Source organism: Hylobates moloch, unplaced genomic scaffold (assembly GCF_009828535.3).
Source record: "Hylobates moloch isolate HMO894 unplaced genomic scaffold, HMol_V3 SCAFFOLD_1, whole genome shotgun sequence".
Lineage (NCBI taxonomy): Eukaryota > Metazoa > Chordata > Mammalia > Primates > Hylobatidae > Hylobates > Hylobates moloch.
In genome coordinates, this window is record NW_026652276.1 from 69,523,427 (window position 1) to 69,539,778 (window position 16,352).

At 43.5% G+C, this 16,352-nt stretch overlaps 1 protein-coding gene across 5 annotated transcripts in view; it reads right to left on the reverse strand.

Moving 5' to 3' along the window:
- Nucleotides 1–16,352, reverse strand: part of RAPGEF4 (Rap guanine nucleotide exchange factor 4) — a 333,867-nt gene that overhangs the window by 133,821 nt on the left and 183,694 nt on the right. For all 5 annotated transcript variants that reach the window (XM_032755351.2, XM_032755350.2, XM_058441092.1 and 2 more), the window contains one exon: nt 1,990–2,062. In XM_032755351.2, the coding sequence (XP_032611242.1) occupies nt 1,990–2,062 (73 nt within the window). The remainder of the gene's footprint in view (nt 1–1,989; nt 2,063–16,352) is intronic.

Here is a 16,352-nt window from a genome sequence, read left to right on the forward strand (position 1 = left end):
AGGAGTTCAAAATGGCTGAGGTTTGGAGCCCAGCACAAGAGGAGAACAACAGAATTGTCAGAAACCGGCCTCTCCAGAGGAGGGGTTGGTTTTGCAGGAATCACAATCTGTTCCCTTATCAACATTTTGAGCTTGAGGGGCCAGCAGGACATCCAGGTAGAAATAGAACCTGAGGTCACCTGGAAACTCAGGCTGCTCCTGGAAGGATCAAACAGAGGTGTTGGTTTGGGAAGTGTTTGTATCAGTTGCAGGAAAGGATGCCATGGAAGAGGGGAAAGTGAATATGGAGAAGGAAAGAGAAAAGAAGCCATGGCTAAACTCTTCAGTAAGGGCGGGGGAAGAAGTACCTATGGAAGAGACCAAAATGTGAGTGGCTAGAGAGAGAGGAGGAAGCCAGGATAACACAGTGGCGCCCCGGGAACCAAGGCGGAATGGAGTCTGGACATGGGCAGCGGGAACAATCGGGTCTGGTTATTGGTTGGTCACTGCTAACTTTAGAGTCGTTTATTCAAGAAGTATAGGGCAAAAGCCAGACTTTGAGGGGTTGAAGAGTGACTGGAGGTGAGGAAATAATAGCCAACGCCATTTGGGAGCTTTTTACATGCCTGGCGCCCTTTGAAACACTTAACGTATTTTGATTCACTTGATCTTCACAACAACCCTCTGAGGAAATCGAGGCACAGAGAGACTAAGTGCCTTGCCAGATGTCAGCTAGGAGACAGCACTGCTGGGATTGCAACTCAGGTGCTTTAATTAGCCAGCCATCCCTGGCTCAGCCAGGAGAGAAAGAAAGCAAGAACAAGAGAGGAAAGGAAGGATAAGTCTGTCCCTCCCACCCTCCTCCTCTGCAGGAAAGCAGAAGGCAAATGGGGAGACAGGGCAGAGACTGCATAGAAATAGTGAAATGAGGGGAGGAGAATGAGGATGCTCACTCAGGATCGCGGTCAAACAGGGAGAGAGATCTCTTGCAGTGAGTGACCAGTCAGCAAGGGAGGGTGGGAATTCTAGGATCCAGGAAGAGGATCTGAAGGGTGGCTGGCTGTGGCTCTGAAGATGCAGGGCCTACCTACTGCATCACTGGGTCTGCTGGCTGAAGCACTATAGCTCCAAAGACTCCAGGACCTGGAATCTTGTTATATGTATACACACAAGAGTTTCATAAGGAGACTCATAGATGCAATGGTAACGAACGCTAACCATGTTTCCGACACGCATGAACAGATCAAAAGACTCAGGGGACATACGGGTTTCTTTGAATCTAGTGGGGACCCACTAGAGAAGCATACCACAGAGAAAAACTTCCTTTCTTTGCTGATCAGCCAGAGACGGTCTCTCATAAAAGTCCTGGATGTTTTAAATTAAAAATATTTAATATGTACAACACACTGTTTTGATATACATATACCTAGTGAAATGATTACTACAGTTAAGCAAATTAACCTGTCACCTTCCATAGTCACTTTGTGTGTGTGTGTGTGTGTGTGTGTGTGTGTGTGTGTGGTAAGAGCATCTAAAGTTCACAAAGGCCTGGAATTGGAAGAGGCCATGATTTGGAAGATTAAATAAATGACTCACCCCACTTCTCCTCTTCACCAACAGAGTTAAAAAAAAAAAAAGCAAGAGGTGGGGCTCTCAGGTATACAGATGGGACTGAAACAAATACAGTTCGTGCATCCCTTCTTTAAAAGGGCACAGAAACAACACAGGATTTCACTATAAGATGAAGGTATTTTGGGAAAGTATTCTATGCATGCTGAAGTTCCAGCTGGCACCAGAGCATACCTCTCTCTGTCAGCTAAGACCATAGAATAATACTATATTAACCATTTCTTTAAAAATATCTCCACTGTGAGCTGGCAGGTTTGTTTATCCACAAAAGAGTCTGGAGATTTACTCTGACAAGCTGGTGTAGGACATATTTTTTGTCACATGAAAACACATACCACACGACAAATTTTTAGATACAAAATGTTCACATTTTCCACTTACTGTCATTGTTAGAGCCCGTTTCCATAACACCATAAGGAGGAGCCAGAAGTCCTGCCATATACTGTCGATATTTCTGAAAGACAAGATTGTAAACTCAACACACAGATATTTACTTGCTTTGAGCATTCATTTATTTACATGTTAAAAAGCAGAAATGCTGGGTGTCAGGAAGCATCTGAGCCTTGTATTTATAGAGCCATGAAACGTGTTCTCCGGGGTCTCTGGTCTGAAATAAAGATGTTGTGTTCTAAACAGGTCTTCCTGAATAAGACTGAATGTGCCCGGGGGGCAGGAGTTCTATCTCTGCCAGTTCATTTATATATTTGTGGCTGCCTGAATTGTGTGGGATATTTAGCACCCCCTGCACCGCTCCCCAGCCCCACAAACACAAGCTCAGCTTTTTGTAGAGGGGAAAGGCACTCGAGCTTTATAGATGCAGATACAAATAAATGTGCTGCCTACTTAATAGGTGAATGGCACTGAATCAGCTTCTTTCAAAGCAAAAAGAAATGCATCTCGAGAAAAACGTCTTTTTTGAAAGAAGCTGATTCGCTTCCATTTACCTACTTCCTTTTACATCGTACACCTGCCTGTTTATGTGACCTCCAAAGAACTTTTGGTATGTGTCAAATAAAATAGTTTAGCTTAATTTAGAACTATTTGGATTCCCCTGAATTGTATCTGCCTGACTTTTGGTCCAGGCTTGCTCTAAAACCTGGCACTTAGCATAAGGTATTAGCCCCAGGAGTCTGTGCTGTTTAGGAGGGATAAGGCTTGGTGAGAATAAAGCCATCTAGAGCATCCAACTAGAGAGGAGTGACATTTATAAAGAATGGAAAATGAATATTAGCCGCCCTCTCTTCTCAGGTCATAAATACAATCTCCTCCCCTTTCAGAATGGAAGCTGGGCAATTTTATTTATTGCATGGTGTCATGTGTATTTATGGTTTATAATTATGATGACACATACATGTTAAATAGCATCAAAAGAATCAACACTCCATAGTGTGCTTATGGGTTGCACAAACGTCAGCAGAAAAGACTTCATCTGTAGCAATGGGCAGCTGGCAGCATGCAGTATTGGGGCAACCATCTGGCCCATTTGGTAGATTTGAATGGCGTTTGTAATGTGACATTGACGCTTTCTCAAAAGAGCCTTCTAGTCAAGATGTAACTAGCTTTTTAAAAATTCTTTTTTTCTTCTCATTCTGAGGCAACTATACCAACACCTGCATGCAAACACTAAAACCATGATTTCCTCAGCCTCTGAGCTAAGTGATCACTCAGACATACCCACAGGACCAATATATCACCCTGCATTCCTGATATTTCCTTAGATAATTTCCTAATTCTGATTCTCTTCTTTCTTATGAGACACCATCTACTCTTCTTCTTCAAGAGACAGCATTGACTAAGCAGCACATTTCTGGGCATCATATTATTCTGGACTGTAAACAAAACAGGCCCAGAGAGAGCAGATAAGGACTGGTTATGTTGTAAAGTTTTGTGACTCCTAATTACCATTAGCAACTCCCTAACAGGCTCCTAAAAGAAATACTTCCTGTTAAATTGAAGGGGCCATTTCACTGTGCTTAGAAATATTGTCTTGGATATGATGGGTGTTCTTTGTCTCAGGCACCTTAATGTCAATCCCCATGAGCTCCACGGCAGCACCTTCCTGATCCCTCAATGAATGGGACTTCATCTTCCTTCAAGCCCCATAGCACCTGGCCTGTTGCTGTCTCGTGGAACACATCATCAGGGTCGCTGCTAGTGGGAATAGAAACTAGAGAAGCCCTGTGGGCAGGAGTGTGTGGGCTGGATTTCAGGACTTGTGCATATTGAGCATCTACTATGTACAGTGTCTCAGGATGGGCTTAAAGCACAGAACAAGTAAAAAAGGTCCTGTGCACTTGTGAAATGTCCATTTTCTTTAACACAGGGAACTATGTCTTGCACATAATACAAACTTAGTACTTATCTGTTGCCTCTAAATTTTTCTAGAAAATTTCAACAGATACAGAAATAGAATACCCCATACACAACATTCAACTTCAATAATTATTAACTCATAACCAATACTATTTCATCTACATATTTATCCACTTACCCCTTCTAGAATTATTTTGAAGCAAATCTCAGATATCTATTTTTTTTTTTTTTTTGAGACAGGGTCTCACTCTGTTGCCCAGGCTGGAGTGCAGTTGAGCAATCTCGGCTCACTGCAACCTCTGCCTCCCCGGTTCAAGCAATTCTCCAGCCTCAGCCTCCAGAATAGCTGGGACTGGACCACAGGCACACACCACCACGCCTGGCTAATTTTTTTTTTTTTTTTTTTTTTGGAGAAACAGGGTTTCATCATATTGTCTAGGCTGGTGTCGAACTTCTGAGCTCAAAGCGATCTACCCGCCTCGGCCTCCCAAAGTGCTGGGATTACAGGCTTGAGCCACCATGCCCGGCCAGATATCATATCATTTAATCCATAATTATTTCAGCAGGAATTTCTAAAAGATAAAGACTCCTTTTTCCCCAAATAAAACCATAATACCATTATCACAGCTAAAAAATGTAATATATCCATAATATCCAGTTGATGGTCAAACTTTCTAATTGTTTCATTCATGTCATTGCTGAATTAAATTTAAAAATAATTCATTTAATAAGACAACATGGGTTCCAGCATAATAGCTTTTAGTGTAGTGAAGATTACCAAATTAGGATTGAAATATTTATACTTGTAAATTAAAAGTCAGTCCTTAAAATTGATGGGGCACTTTTTAATAAACATTCACTAAAGCTGGGAGATTCATTCTTATGTAGCACCCTGCAGAATGCTCTATATTAATTAGGATAAAAACAGCTAACTAGAATAAAACCTGTATCAGAAAATTGGGATTTCTAAATTATTTGCATATAGCTTGATCTTTGGGCAGCATTTCATCTTCCAAGCACAAATTTAAAAAGCAGTTCATAAAAGAAAATACCATATGAAAAGAAGCAGAACCTCACTCATAACAGAAAGGCACATAAAAACTACAGTGCAATATAATGTTTTACCTGTCAGAATTGGCAAAGTTCCAAAAAGTTTGCTAATACACTATTGGTGAGAATGAAGCAAACAGGTTATCTCATATATTGTTTATAGGAGTGTAAAATGATACAACCTCAGAGGCAGGCAATTTGGGAATATCTACATAATTCTTTTTCTTTCTCTTTCTCTCTCTTTCTTTCTTTCATTTCTTTCTTTCTCTCTCTCTCTTTCTTTCATTTCTTTCTTTCTCTCTCTCTCTTTCTCTTTTCTTTCTCTCTCCTTTCCTCCCTCCCTCCCTTCCTCCCTCCCTCTCTTCCTCCATATTCAGTGGCCAGTGACTAGATTTATCAAATTTTAAAATGCATATTTCTGGCAGGGCGTGGTGGCTCAGGCCTGTAATCCCAGTTACTTGGGAGGCTGAGGCGGGAGAATCGCTTGAACCAGGAGGCGGAAGTTGCAGTGAGCCGAGATCATGCCATTGCACTCCAGCCTGGGCAACTGAGTGAAATGCTGTCTCAAAAAAAAAAAAAAATGCATATTTCCTTTGACTGAGCTAGGAACCTCCCTCAGAGGGCAGATGTAGAGTCTCCTGAAATACCTGAATACATACGCAAACACATGTGCTTGTATGTAATAGTAAACCAAACAACAACAAAACAGGAAATTACTCAAATGTCCATTGGTAGAGGACACTGGGTTACTTTCTGAGATGATGATGGGTTATTTTTTGATAAATAGATGCTGTTGGAATAGTATGAAGTCATGACAAAGAATGAAGCGGCACTACTTATATACAGATATGGAATGATCTATTGCTTTTAAATTTAAAAAGCAAACTACAGCATGGTGTATATACCATTTTGTGGGAATAAAAGATGTTCGTGTGTGTGAATATACATAAAGATCTGTAAATGTGTGGACTATCTACAAGAAAGTAGTAACAAGGATTGTCTCTGGAAAAGAGATCTGGGTGGCTGAGGGTCAAGCAGGAGAGAGACTTAGTTTTCACTATTCATTCTTTAGAACTTTCGACTTTTATTCCATGGGACTCCAGAATGGTTAATGTTCTTCTCTATTTTACATGTATTATTAAACTCTCTAATAGATTTCAAATGAAATGGAAGAAAGGATTCTACCAGTAAGACATCCAGCAAACAAACAAAACGAAAAACCATACAAACAATCAAAACAAAAAAAAAATTTAAAGGAAGGAGTTAGAGAAAATAAGAGCTCATACATGAGTGCTGTGGTCAACTCTCCCAGCTGATTCCAGCCTTGGAGTCATTCCAACCCAGGAGCCAACACATGAGTGAAGAAGCCTCCAGATAATTCTAGCTCCCAGCTAGCCAAGTCACCTCCAGCCACTCAAGTCACTTTTGTCATTCAAGTATTCCCAGATGAGGCTCCAGACAAGTTATTCCCCACAGCATCTTGTTCAAATTCCTGACCCACAGAAATCTGTGAGCATAATAAAGTGATGGTTGGCAAATGCTGTTAAGTTTGGCATGGTTTGTTACACAGCAATAGATAACTGAAGCAGAATTTGATACCTGAAAGTGAGGTGGTGGGACAACAAAACCTAAGATGTGTGGCATGAGTTTTGGGAGGAAGCCTGATGGGGCTGGCGGAGATCTGATGACAGTTTAAAGAAGAGTGAGGGCTGGGCGCGGTGGCTCATGCCTGTAATCCCAGCACTTTGGGAGGCTGAGGCAGGTGGATTGCCTGAGGTCAGGAGTTCGAGACCAGCTTGGCCAACATGGTGAAACCCCATCTCTATTAACAACACAAAAATGAGCCAGGCATGGTGGTGGGCACCTGTAATCCCAGATTCTTGAGAGGCTGAGGCAGGAGAATTGCTTGAACCCGGGAGGCGGAGGTTGCAGTGAGCTGAGATTGTGCCACTGCACTCCATCCTGGGCGACAGACAAACACTCCGTCTCAAAAAAAAAAAAAAAAAAAAGAGTGAGGGAAGCATTAATGGAAGATGGAAGACACTCACCCTTGTTTTGCAGTGGTGGAAAGTTGAGCAAAACTGATGCCTGCAGAAATGTGGAAAATGAAAAGTGCCCCCGAGGAACTGATGGATCTAGCCAAAGAGGCTTCTGGGAAAAACACCCATGGCAGCTGCTTTCTCTTAGCTGTATATTTTAAGGTGCATACACAGATGAGCTAACAAAGGAGTCACTTAGTTTGCAATCAGAATTTAGAGTAAATATAAATTAGGGTCTAGGACTTGTAGAGTTCAAAAATAAAGGTATTTCTAACCTCTCTCAATAAAAGATTTTCAAAGTTAGAAAGGGCCTCATGACAAAGATCAAATATAGGGCATTGGCAGGAAAACAAAGCCTCAGAGTAAGGAGGCCAACTGTGCAACTGTAAAACCCTGCTTTAAGACTTCAGAAAGATTTAAGATGGTGCTTCACAGATTGTTTTAGACACGCAAAAGACTTTTTTTAAAGAATCTTAAAGATGCTATACCACAGTAACCACAAAAAGGTTCAAAGTAGGAAAAGGCTTATGCAAAGATGCACATGGGTATGGTTTTGTCTAATGAAATGGATGATAAATTGATACATAAGAAACCTATTAAGATACAAATTACACTATCCTGGACTGTAAGAAACAGAGACAGTAACTAATAAAAAGAATCCTTTGGACCCTTCAAGTTCTATGAGCAGGAAGCAGGCTGAGAACTACTCAGCTACAATACAGACTACGTTTTATGAAAAGAGAACATGACTCAGAAGGTAGAACTAAAAACCCAGAAGGCAGAATCAGACTGGGTGTGGTGGCCCACACCTGTAATCCCAGCACTTTGGGAGGCAGAGGTGGGAGGATTGCTTGAGGCCAGGAGTTTGACACCAGCCTGGGCAACATAGCCAGACCTTATCTCTACAAAAAATTTAAAATATTAGGCAGGCCTGGTGGCGTGTACCTGTAATCCTGGCTACTGGGGAGGCTGAGGTGGGAGGATCACATGGGCCCAGGAGTTCCAGGCTCAATGAGCTGTGATCACTGCACTCTAGCCTGAGCGACAGAGCAAAAATCCTGTCTCTTAAGAAAAAAAAAAAGGCTGAGCACAGTGGTTCATGTCTGTAATCCCAACATTTTGGGAGGCCGAGGCAGGCAGATCACTTGAGGTCAGGAGTTTGAGACCTGCCTGGCCAACATGGTGAAACCTCGTCTCTACTAAAAATACAGAAATTAGATGGGTATGGTGGTGCACGCCTATAATTCCAGCTACCTGGGAGGCTGAGGCAGGAGAATTCCTTGAACCCTGGAGGTGGAGGTTGCAGTGAGCTGAGATTGCACCACTGTACTCCAGACTAGGCGACGGAGTGAGACTCTGTCTCCAAAAAAACAAAAAAGGCAGAAAAGCCAGGAGCCACAGAAAACAACTCCCAGAAAGCAGAATTGGACCTTAATGAAGAACCTGATGCCATTTGCCCAGCTGGACTTCAGAATTGCTACAGACTGGTAACTTATGTGCCACATATTCCAACCTTTCCCCCTTGTTAAGTGAGAATGTCTGCTGCAGTTTCCCTATCCCCTATACCCATTGTTTGCTGGGTGTGGGGGCCACATAACTTGTCCCTTTCATTCATAGGTCTCAGATTGAGAAGAAGCATCATCAGAGAACTGTACCTAAGAAACAGCATTCAAGGTGCCTCATCCACATCTAGATCTGATTTAGCTGATGGGATCTTGGACTTTGAGTTGATGCCATAACAGGAACAACTCTGGGAGTCTCAAGAAAGGACAGAGTGCATTTTGGATGTGGGAGGGGTTGTGAACTGTCATGGCCAGACAGTGGACTGAGGCAGCCTGCCTTTTCTAAAGATGAATATAACACAATCTCTCATCCCACACGCTTTCCTGAAAGGTGACGCTCTCTTTCCTTCATCAATAGGGACCATCTAGTTCCCCTCCTTTTGAACTTGGACTGACCTGTGTGATTCTGTTGTAACCAATAGGATGCAGCAGATGTGATGCTGTGTGACTTCCCAGGTTAGGTCAGAAGAAGCCTTGCAGCTTCTCCTTGGTCTCCAGGAACACTTGGTCTCGAAATGCTCTCTCCTGGGGTGCTGCCTCTCAGAAGCCATCTGCCACACGGTGAGAAGCTAAGCTGCATGGAGATACCACACAGAAGTGCTCTGCTCCACAGTCCAACTGAGGCCAGCCTCTGAAGCCTCCAAATGATTCCAGCCCCCAGGTGCTCAGATCAACTCCAGCCATTCAAGTCTTCCCAGCTGAGGCCAAGACAGTGTGGAGCACGGACAAGCCATCCCTTTGTGCCGTTTTCAGATTCCTCAGGGAATCCATACATATAATAGAATGGTGGTTGCTTCATGACACTACATTTGGTGTGTTTGGTTAGACAACAATAGATAAAAGGAATAGTAGAGACTAAACATATGCAATATGGAAGATCTGGCTTCTACAATGAATAAGCGGGGCTGGAAGATCACCTTGGAAGTTAATGAGCCACATTCAACAGGGAAGCTGTATAGAGTTTATGGCCCTCAAATTGGTGTGTAGACACTATTTGTGTTCATGGGGTGCAATGGAGAAACTGTCTAGAGGTTATTGGAGAGGATTGGGGCATAAGGATTCTAGATCTTCAAGATGACAACTGCTAAACCAGATGGCACCATGTCTATGTGGCCTGAAATAGATGAGGGCCAATGGTACAATTTTGGGAGCCCAAGCCTGACACGCTCTTTGCTGAGCAAACACTGAGGCCATGGAACCACCCACTGTGTCTGTCTGGCCAGGGGCTGGACTGATGGGGCTGGCCTGCAGCCAAATCACAGAGCATGCATGGCACCTGGGAGCAAGGGTCATGCCCACAGTGGCATGAGCAGACAGTCCTCTCTCTTTGATTATCCCATGCAGTGGTGGGGTAATTCCCTTCAACTGTAAAATCCTCCTGAGGTAGAGGGATTTGGGGAGTTAGATACTGGGCAGTCTTCTAGTAGGCCTTATTGGTGTTTAGCTGATGAATTGAAAAAAATAAAAGAGAGATGACCATATCAGTAATGCTAGGTTGTGGAGCAGTTCATATCTTTATAGAAGTTTAATAGTCACTTCAAGTTCTCCGAAAATCAAAATGAAACTTAAGGGGATTGCCAAGCCTGTGCTTAATAAGGCCTGCACATATAAGTCAGCACAGGTCAGCTTAAACCTGGGGTCAGCAGTGGTTCAGAGGTGACTCAGCAGGTCTTTATGTGGCCCCCACATGCCCTCCACACTCCGGCTGTGGAGGTGTGTGGTGGCCTGGCTGAGCTCTTGGACAATGTCCTCTCTGGGGCCCTGGTGCACTTCCTCCTGTAAACCCTTTCCCTGGATCCCAACACACTCTAACACCTTAACAACATCAATGACCTCACTCAGTCGTTTTTCATATTGCTATATGCACTTGGGAAAGAGCTATGTCTTTGGCTCAAGTCCTACAATGATAGAGAGTTAGCAGAGATAAATCAATAGTCAGGTGAAGAACAGAGTAGAACACCGAATCAGTGCTTTAAGGTGGAGAAGGGAATGGTGAGCTCTAGTGTTACTCCAAAACTCTTGCATGGTGGCCCTGAGGATGCATGCCTCAAGCAACACTTGGGGGAGCTCAGGCTTTTGTTACAGAGCATCCTGTTCATGTACAGAGAAACTTCTACAAGGCCCTTTCGAGAGGTGGGGTGGCTTGTGTAGCAAGTCACCAGTCTGGATTGAGTTCTGTCTCTGAGACCCAGGGCACCAGTCTCACTCCTGACACTGAGGCCACCCTGCCATGGTGCTAATACACGTGGGAGGCCCCTGTCAGGAGGACTCATGCACACTCCCTTTCCCAACCCTCCAGGACCCCTCCAGGACCTCTGAAGGCAGTTAGGAAATCAGTTCTTCAAATGACAAGAAAACCTCAAGGACTTTCAAGGGTCTTAGAAGCACTTGGCCGGCTTGGCTCCTTACTGCTAATCAGTTGGGTCATTGCAGACAAGTCCCTCAAGCTCTCTGGCTTCAGTCTCCCCCCATCAGTAAAGTGAGTGCTTTGAATTAGATCCATTCTGTAGAATCTGTACTCCCTGGAGTACCCTCAGCCGAGGGCACACCACACAAGCATGGCCTTCAGCCCCAATGGTCACTAGAGTGTCTTTATTTTTTGTTTCATAAATTAAAGTTCCAAGAATAGTTTCATTTGAAAAATGACTTTGGCTCTTAAAAAATAAAAGTTTACAAACCACAAGATTAAATCATCTCTAAACTTCCAGCCAGACAGATGTCACTCAAAGATCTCCATGAAGAATCAACAAAGACCAATTTAGGACTTGTCTATGAAGTGTTAGGGACTCTACCCTCTGTTCAGATGACTTCTATGGTTGAGGATTGGCCAAGTGACAGTTTTCACCTTAATGGAAAGGTTTATCAACAAGACTGGTACTAAGAATTTAACTGAGATGCATCACAGTGCAGTGCTGACCTTCACAACCGAGGTTTGCAGACACCCTGTGTGGGACCCAGCAGAGCAGAAAGGGACGTGAGAAGAATAAACAGGAGCTCTTCCTGGAGCTCAAATTTTATTCTATGTCAAGTAGTTTAAAGGATTATTTTTATACTTTTATATTATGGAGTAGAAAGCTAAATTTGCATAAATTTTAAAGATTAAAGCATGAGACTTCAAAGAAATTCTGATCTGGCTGCTGGCTACTTCTAGCTACAAAGGGTATAGACCCCAGGCATTATGTGTTGATTTCCTCTGCATTTGGGAGCTTCAGTGGAAAAAGCCAAGAACCTCTGATGTTACGGAAAGTATGCAGACATTTAAATCACACAAGACTGGGGTCTTAATTCCGATTCCACCACATGCTACCTGTGTGAACGTGGGTCAGTTACTTACCTCAGTCTCCTGGGTAAGGAAACTGGGATAACAGCACCATCTTTCAGGACCATTGTGAGGATGAGAAATAAAATCTATAACAGTTCCCTGCACATATCAGGCACTTAGTAAATGGTTCTGGATAGTAGTAGTAGTAGTAGTAATAATAATAATAATAATAATGGTAGTTGTAACAATAAACCAAGGATTAAGTGAACCCCAGTATATTTGATGACATTTTCCAACCAGATAGTCTCCAGCTTTGAGAAAGAATATTTTCTACATTACAGCTTCACATCACTGAGGCTGTTGATATGCACACAATGACCCACAACACACCTACTGATCATCTGCTAAATGGACCTGTGGAAAAATAAGAATTTAAATAATAGACTTTCTTAAATAATTTTATAATATACCACCTATTTTTCACCCACATGGTAAAATAGTCCAAGGAGAAAGCAACGAGTTCCAAAGTGATGGAGAAAGGAAGAGCACAAGAGAGAAAGCCCAGAAATAACCTAACAAACACAAGCAAAGCCTTTCTGCCCTCTGAGCTGTTTGTTACTAAGAGAATCCTTTAAAAAAATTAACCTGTCAATTACAATTGGCCAGTTTTTAGAGCAAAGTAAGTGCCTGTGCCTCAGAATAGAGGGAAGAGGGAAGGCAGAAAGAAGGGATGGGAAGGGAGAGAAGTCCTCAGGTCAGTGAGGCCAGATGCCTGTCCTCAGATTGAGTTGCAAATGTATTAGTATACTGACTAATACAATATTAGTATACAGACTATACTAATATTTTCTAATATGAAACAAAAGATGACAGTCTTAGAAAGGTTGAAACCTGGTCCACCTCACAGCCAATTAATTGTCTCCATCAAGAGCACTGAGGAATTCTGGCTGGAAGGCTGGCAGAGCAATCAACAGACTGGGGAGGGGGTGGTGGGGGTAAACCCAGCTCTGCTGCACAAGCCTTGAGCCCTGGCCTGGGGCTGCTCCTGCCTGGGGAAGGGGGCCCCTTTTTATAATCTGCACAAAATCTCCATATGGCCTAGAGGTAGCCCAGGAGCTGGCATACAAAAGTTGGGTGGCATCTCCTGAAGGAGGAGACATTATAGAGGCATGTCACTTTCTGAGACTCAGTTTACAAAGCAAGATGCAGAGAAGAAAGGAAGGCTGGCAGCTTGAACTGAGCTGAGCCATCTGACAAGAGAAGACAGGGTCCTGGCAGGCAAGACTCCCTACCGTGGAGGTCAGGGCCTTCCTGGCACTCCGTGAGGCCTTTTCTGGGTGTTCTCCAAGCTGCTGTCCACTGCCAAGGAGGAGCCTCCACCAGGCAGGCCAGAGTGGCATGCGACTGCTGGCACCCAGCGGCTACCACATTCCCACCCGGATGCTGCCTGAGCTTTGGGCACACCCCTTCCCACAACTGTCCCCTTGCTTTCCCCCTCCTCCTGGGCCATCACCAGCCTGTAGCGAAAGCATCAGAAGCTCCCTGGGGATATGTCTGAAACCCCTTGGCTGGGATAATCAGCACCAGAAAAGCATTAAAAACAGGAAGCCACAGGGATAATTGACAGGCATTGCTGCAAACACCTGGGGTGGGGGTGTGCTCAGAATAGGGACAGAATAAGAAGAGGCAGCGTCCAGGATTGGGAAAGAATAACACAGGACTGTTCTGGGGATGTGGGGATGTGTCTCATCATAAGGTCCCATTCATTATGTTCCACTAGGTTCTCCCAACATACTAAAGCTGAGATCATAAAATCTCGTGACAAAGAACAGGTCACCTGTACTTTCTCTGAAAGCCTCATGATTAGACAGTAGAATGGCTTAGAAAAGTGACATAATGTTTAGACCCTTTTTTTCTGTTTCTTGCCCAGAGTTCTTTCACAACCTCTAGATGATATGAAAATGGACAAAACACATGGCTCCAAAATCCCAGAGTGCTACAGAATTCTTAAACCAATGAATGGTAGATAAGAAGGCAAAAAGCAAAGCAGTTATAAATGGAAGCCTGCAAGCAGAAGCTTTCTGTATACCTGTTTAAAGCCACATGCACTGCCTCTCCCACAACAGATCACTGGCTGGACTGAGTTGACCTTTAAGGCAAGTTATTCTGTTTCCTTGTTCCTGGATTTCTAGAGCATCCGCATAATGGGGCACAAATAACTTTGGAGCCCTTTCAGTGATACCTAATTACATTCTTTGGCCCTTTTATACACATTTCTATGTGGAAGCAAAATTCTGCTTGTCAATTTATGACCATTTTTAATTCACGGCTAACCCGCTGAGAGCAGTGGTCGGAGTGCAAGAATCACAACTTTAGCTCTAATAGAAGATGCTTTCCAAACCTGAATCACATAAGAGCCCCTGACTAAAGCCCAACTGGGATGACGCTACAAGCAAGCAGATAAAGTTGCAGACAAAGCCCCCTGTTAGAGATGCTCTCTCCTCCTGGCCTGTGACAGTTCAAGATTCTGACCCATATGTGTAGGGAGCCTCAAGTACTCTCAAGTGAAAGTAGAATTATTTCCTCTGAAGAATAATAGTTTAGCCAAGTCTCAGTCATAGAAGGCAGTCAGATTAATCCTGCAGCAACAGCAGAATAAATCCACACTCATTTAGTCAGTCAACAAATATTGACTGCATGCCTGCTGGGGGATGACAGAGGAGGCATGGTGGACCCCTCCCAGGCCTTTCAGGCTAGTGAGCACAGTTACCAACACACGACAGTACAAATACCTGGATTCGCACAATGACGCTAGGTGCCGGAAAGGAAAAAAAGTATAGGGTGCATTGAAAACATGTTCAGGTGGGGAGGGCAAATTCAGATCTGGGAGTCAGAGAAATGATATTGAATCTGAGGCTGAGGAGGCTTGGGGGATAGGGGCAGCGAGAAAGGAGAAAGGGAGCAGGTCGAGTGTTAAGGGACAAAGAAGGCCAGTAGGGTGGAGAATAAGGGCAAGGGGAATTGGGGAAGACAGGAGGGTAGTGATGCCTCAGCACACAGGGGCCAGGACAGGGAAGGCCTTGCAGGTCACGGTAAGAATTTTAACCATCATCCTCATGTGACAGGAAGCATTCTAAGTAGAGAAGTGACAAGAACAGATGGGTGTTTTTAAAAGATCGCCCTGCCTGCTGCTTGGAGGATGGTTTTGATGGGAAAACAAGGAAAGTATTAGGTGCTGAAGGGGAGGGCAGGCCTAGATGTGGCGCCTCAAGGGGGCTGGAAATGGGGAAAAGAGGGAGGGAAGTGGTGTATCGGGTAGAGAAAATTAAAGACACTTCATTCCTAAAAGCAGAGGTGAAATGATCTGCAACTATTTATTGCGAATAATATTAAAGCCCCTGATTTCTTGTTGAAGCACACTCAACCCATTTGTGCCCTTCATATGACTAAAAGGTTCAGAGATTTCATGGGCTCACTGGTATGAGTGTAATTTTAGTTAGTGCACACTTTGTATATTTGAGTAATTAATCAACCATAAGCTTCTCTTACGGAAGCTCAAGTTGAGAGCAAGACACACACAGTAGGTCAGTGCTGCTTAATTGAAAGTCGTAAAACAATGTGCTCTAGCAATGTTATTGCATAGTAAATCCTTACCTCTCATCACACTAAATCTGGATCTACTACAGTCCAGTGAACATATAAATGGGACTAAGAACAGTGAAAAACACAGCCATTGCCTCCTTGTTCACAGAGAAACAGTTGACTGACAACATTTTATTCAACCATATTAGTCTTCAAAGGGTGATGAATATTATGTATAATTATTCTGAATTAAAACTCACATGAAGCCCAGCTCTTATACAATTAACAATAATGTCAGTAATAGAAATCATGGAAACATGGAAATTACAAAAAAGTGCCTACATATTAATCAGACAGAATTAGGATGCACTGATCATTTAAAAACCTAAAATAAAGGATCATTTCACAGAAAGTAATAGCCCATGACTATCGACCCTTTTGAGCAAACTGCCATCATCTTGTTTTTGCTTTCTCGCTCTGCAGTGCACTGCTCCAGGGATGGCAGGCCGGGTAGAGGGGACTGAGTGGAGATTTATGGGGCAGGAAGACTGCCGGCTCAGAGACACCTGGGCTTCCCACTGCAGAGGCATCCCTTCTGGCTTTGTCCCTCAACATGTGAAGCCACTGGAGCAGAGGCACTATGCATTTCTCAGTTTATTTTCTGACCAATTTTTTCAGGAAGCATTCATATATAACTCACCTGTCTTAAGTCTGATCCTACCCAGTAACCCCCGGGGGCATACAGTATCCATAGGGTCTCTTCGCTTTTGCCATAGCCATGCACATTGGTCACTAAAATGTAAACTACAGAAGAAAAGTGACTTCTGTCTGTTTTCCACACTCACTGGCCCAGAGCATGCTACTTCTTGGCTTCAGGCATTCTTCATCTTTAGAGACTTTTTTTTTTTTTGATGGAGTTTCACTCTTGTCGCCCAG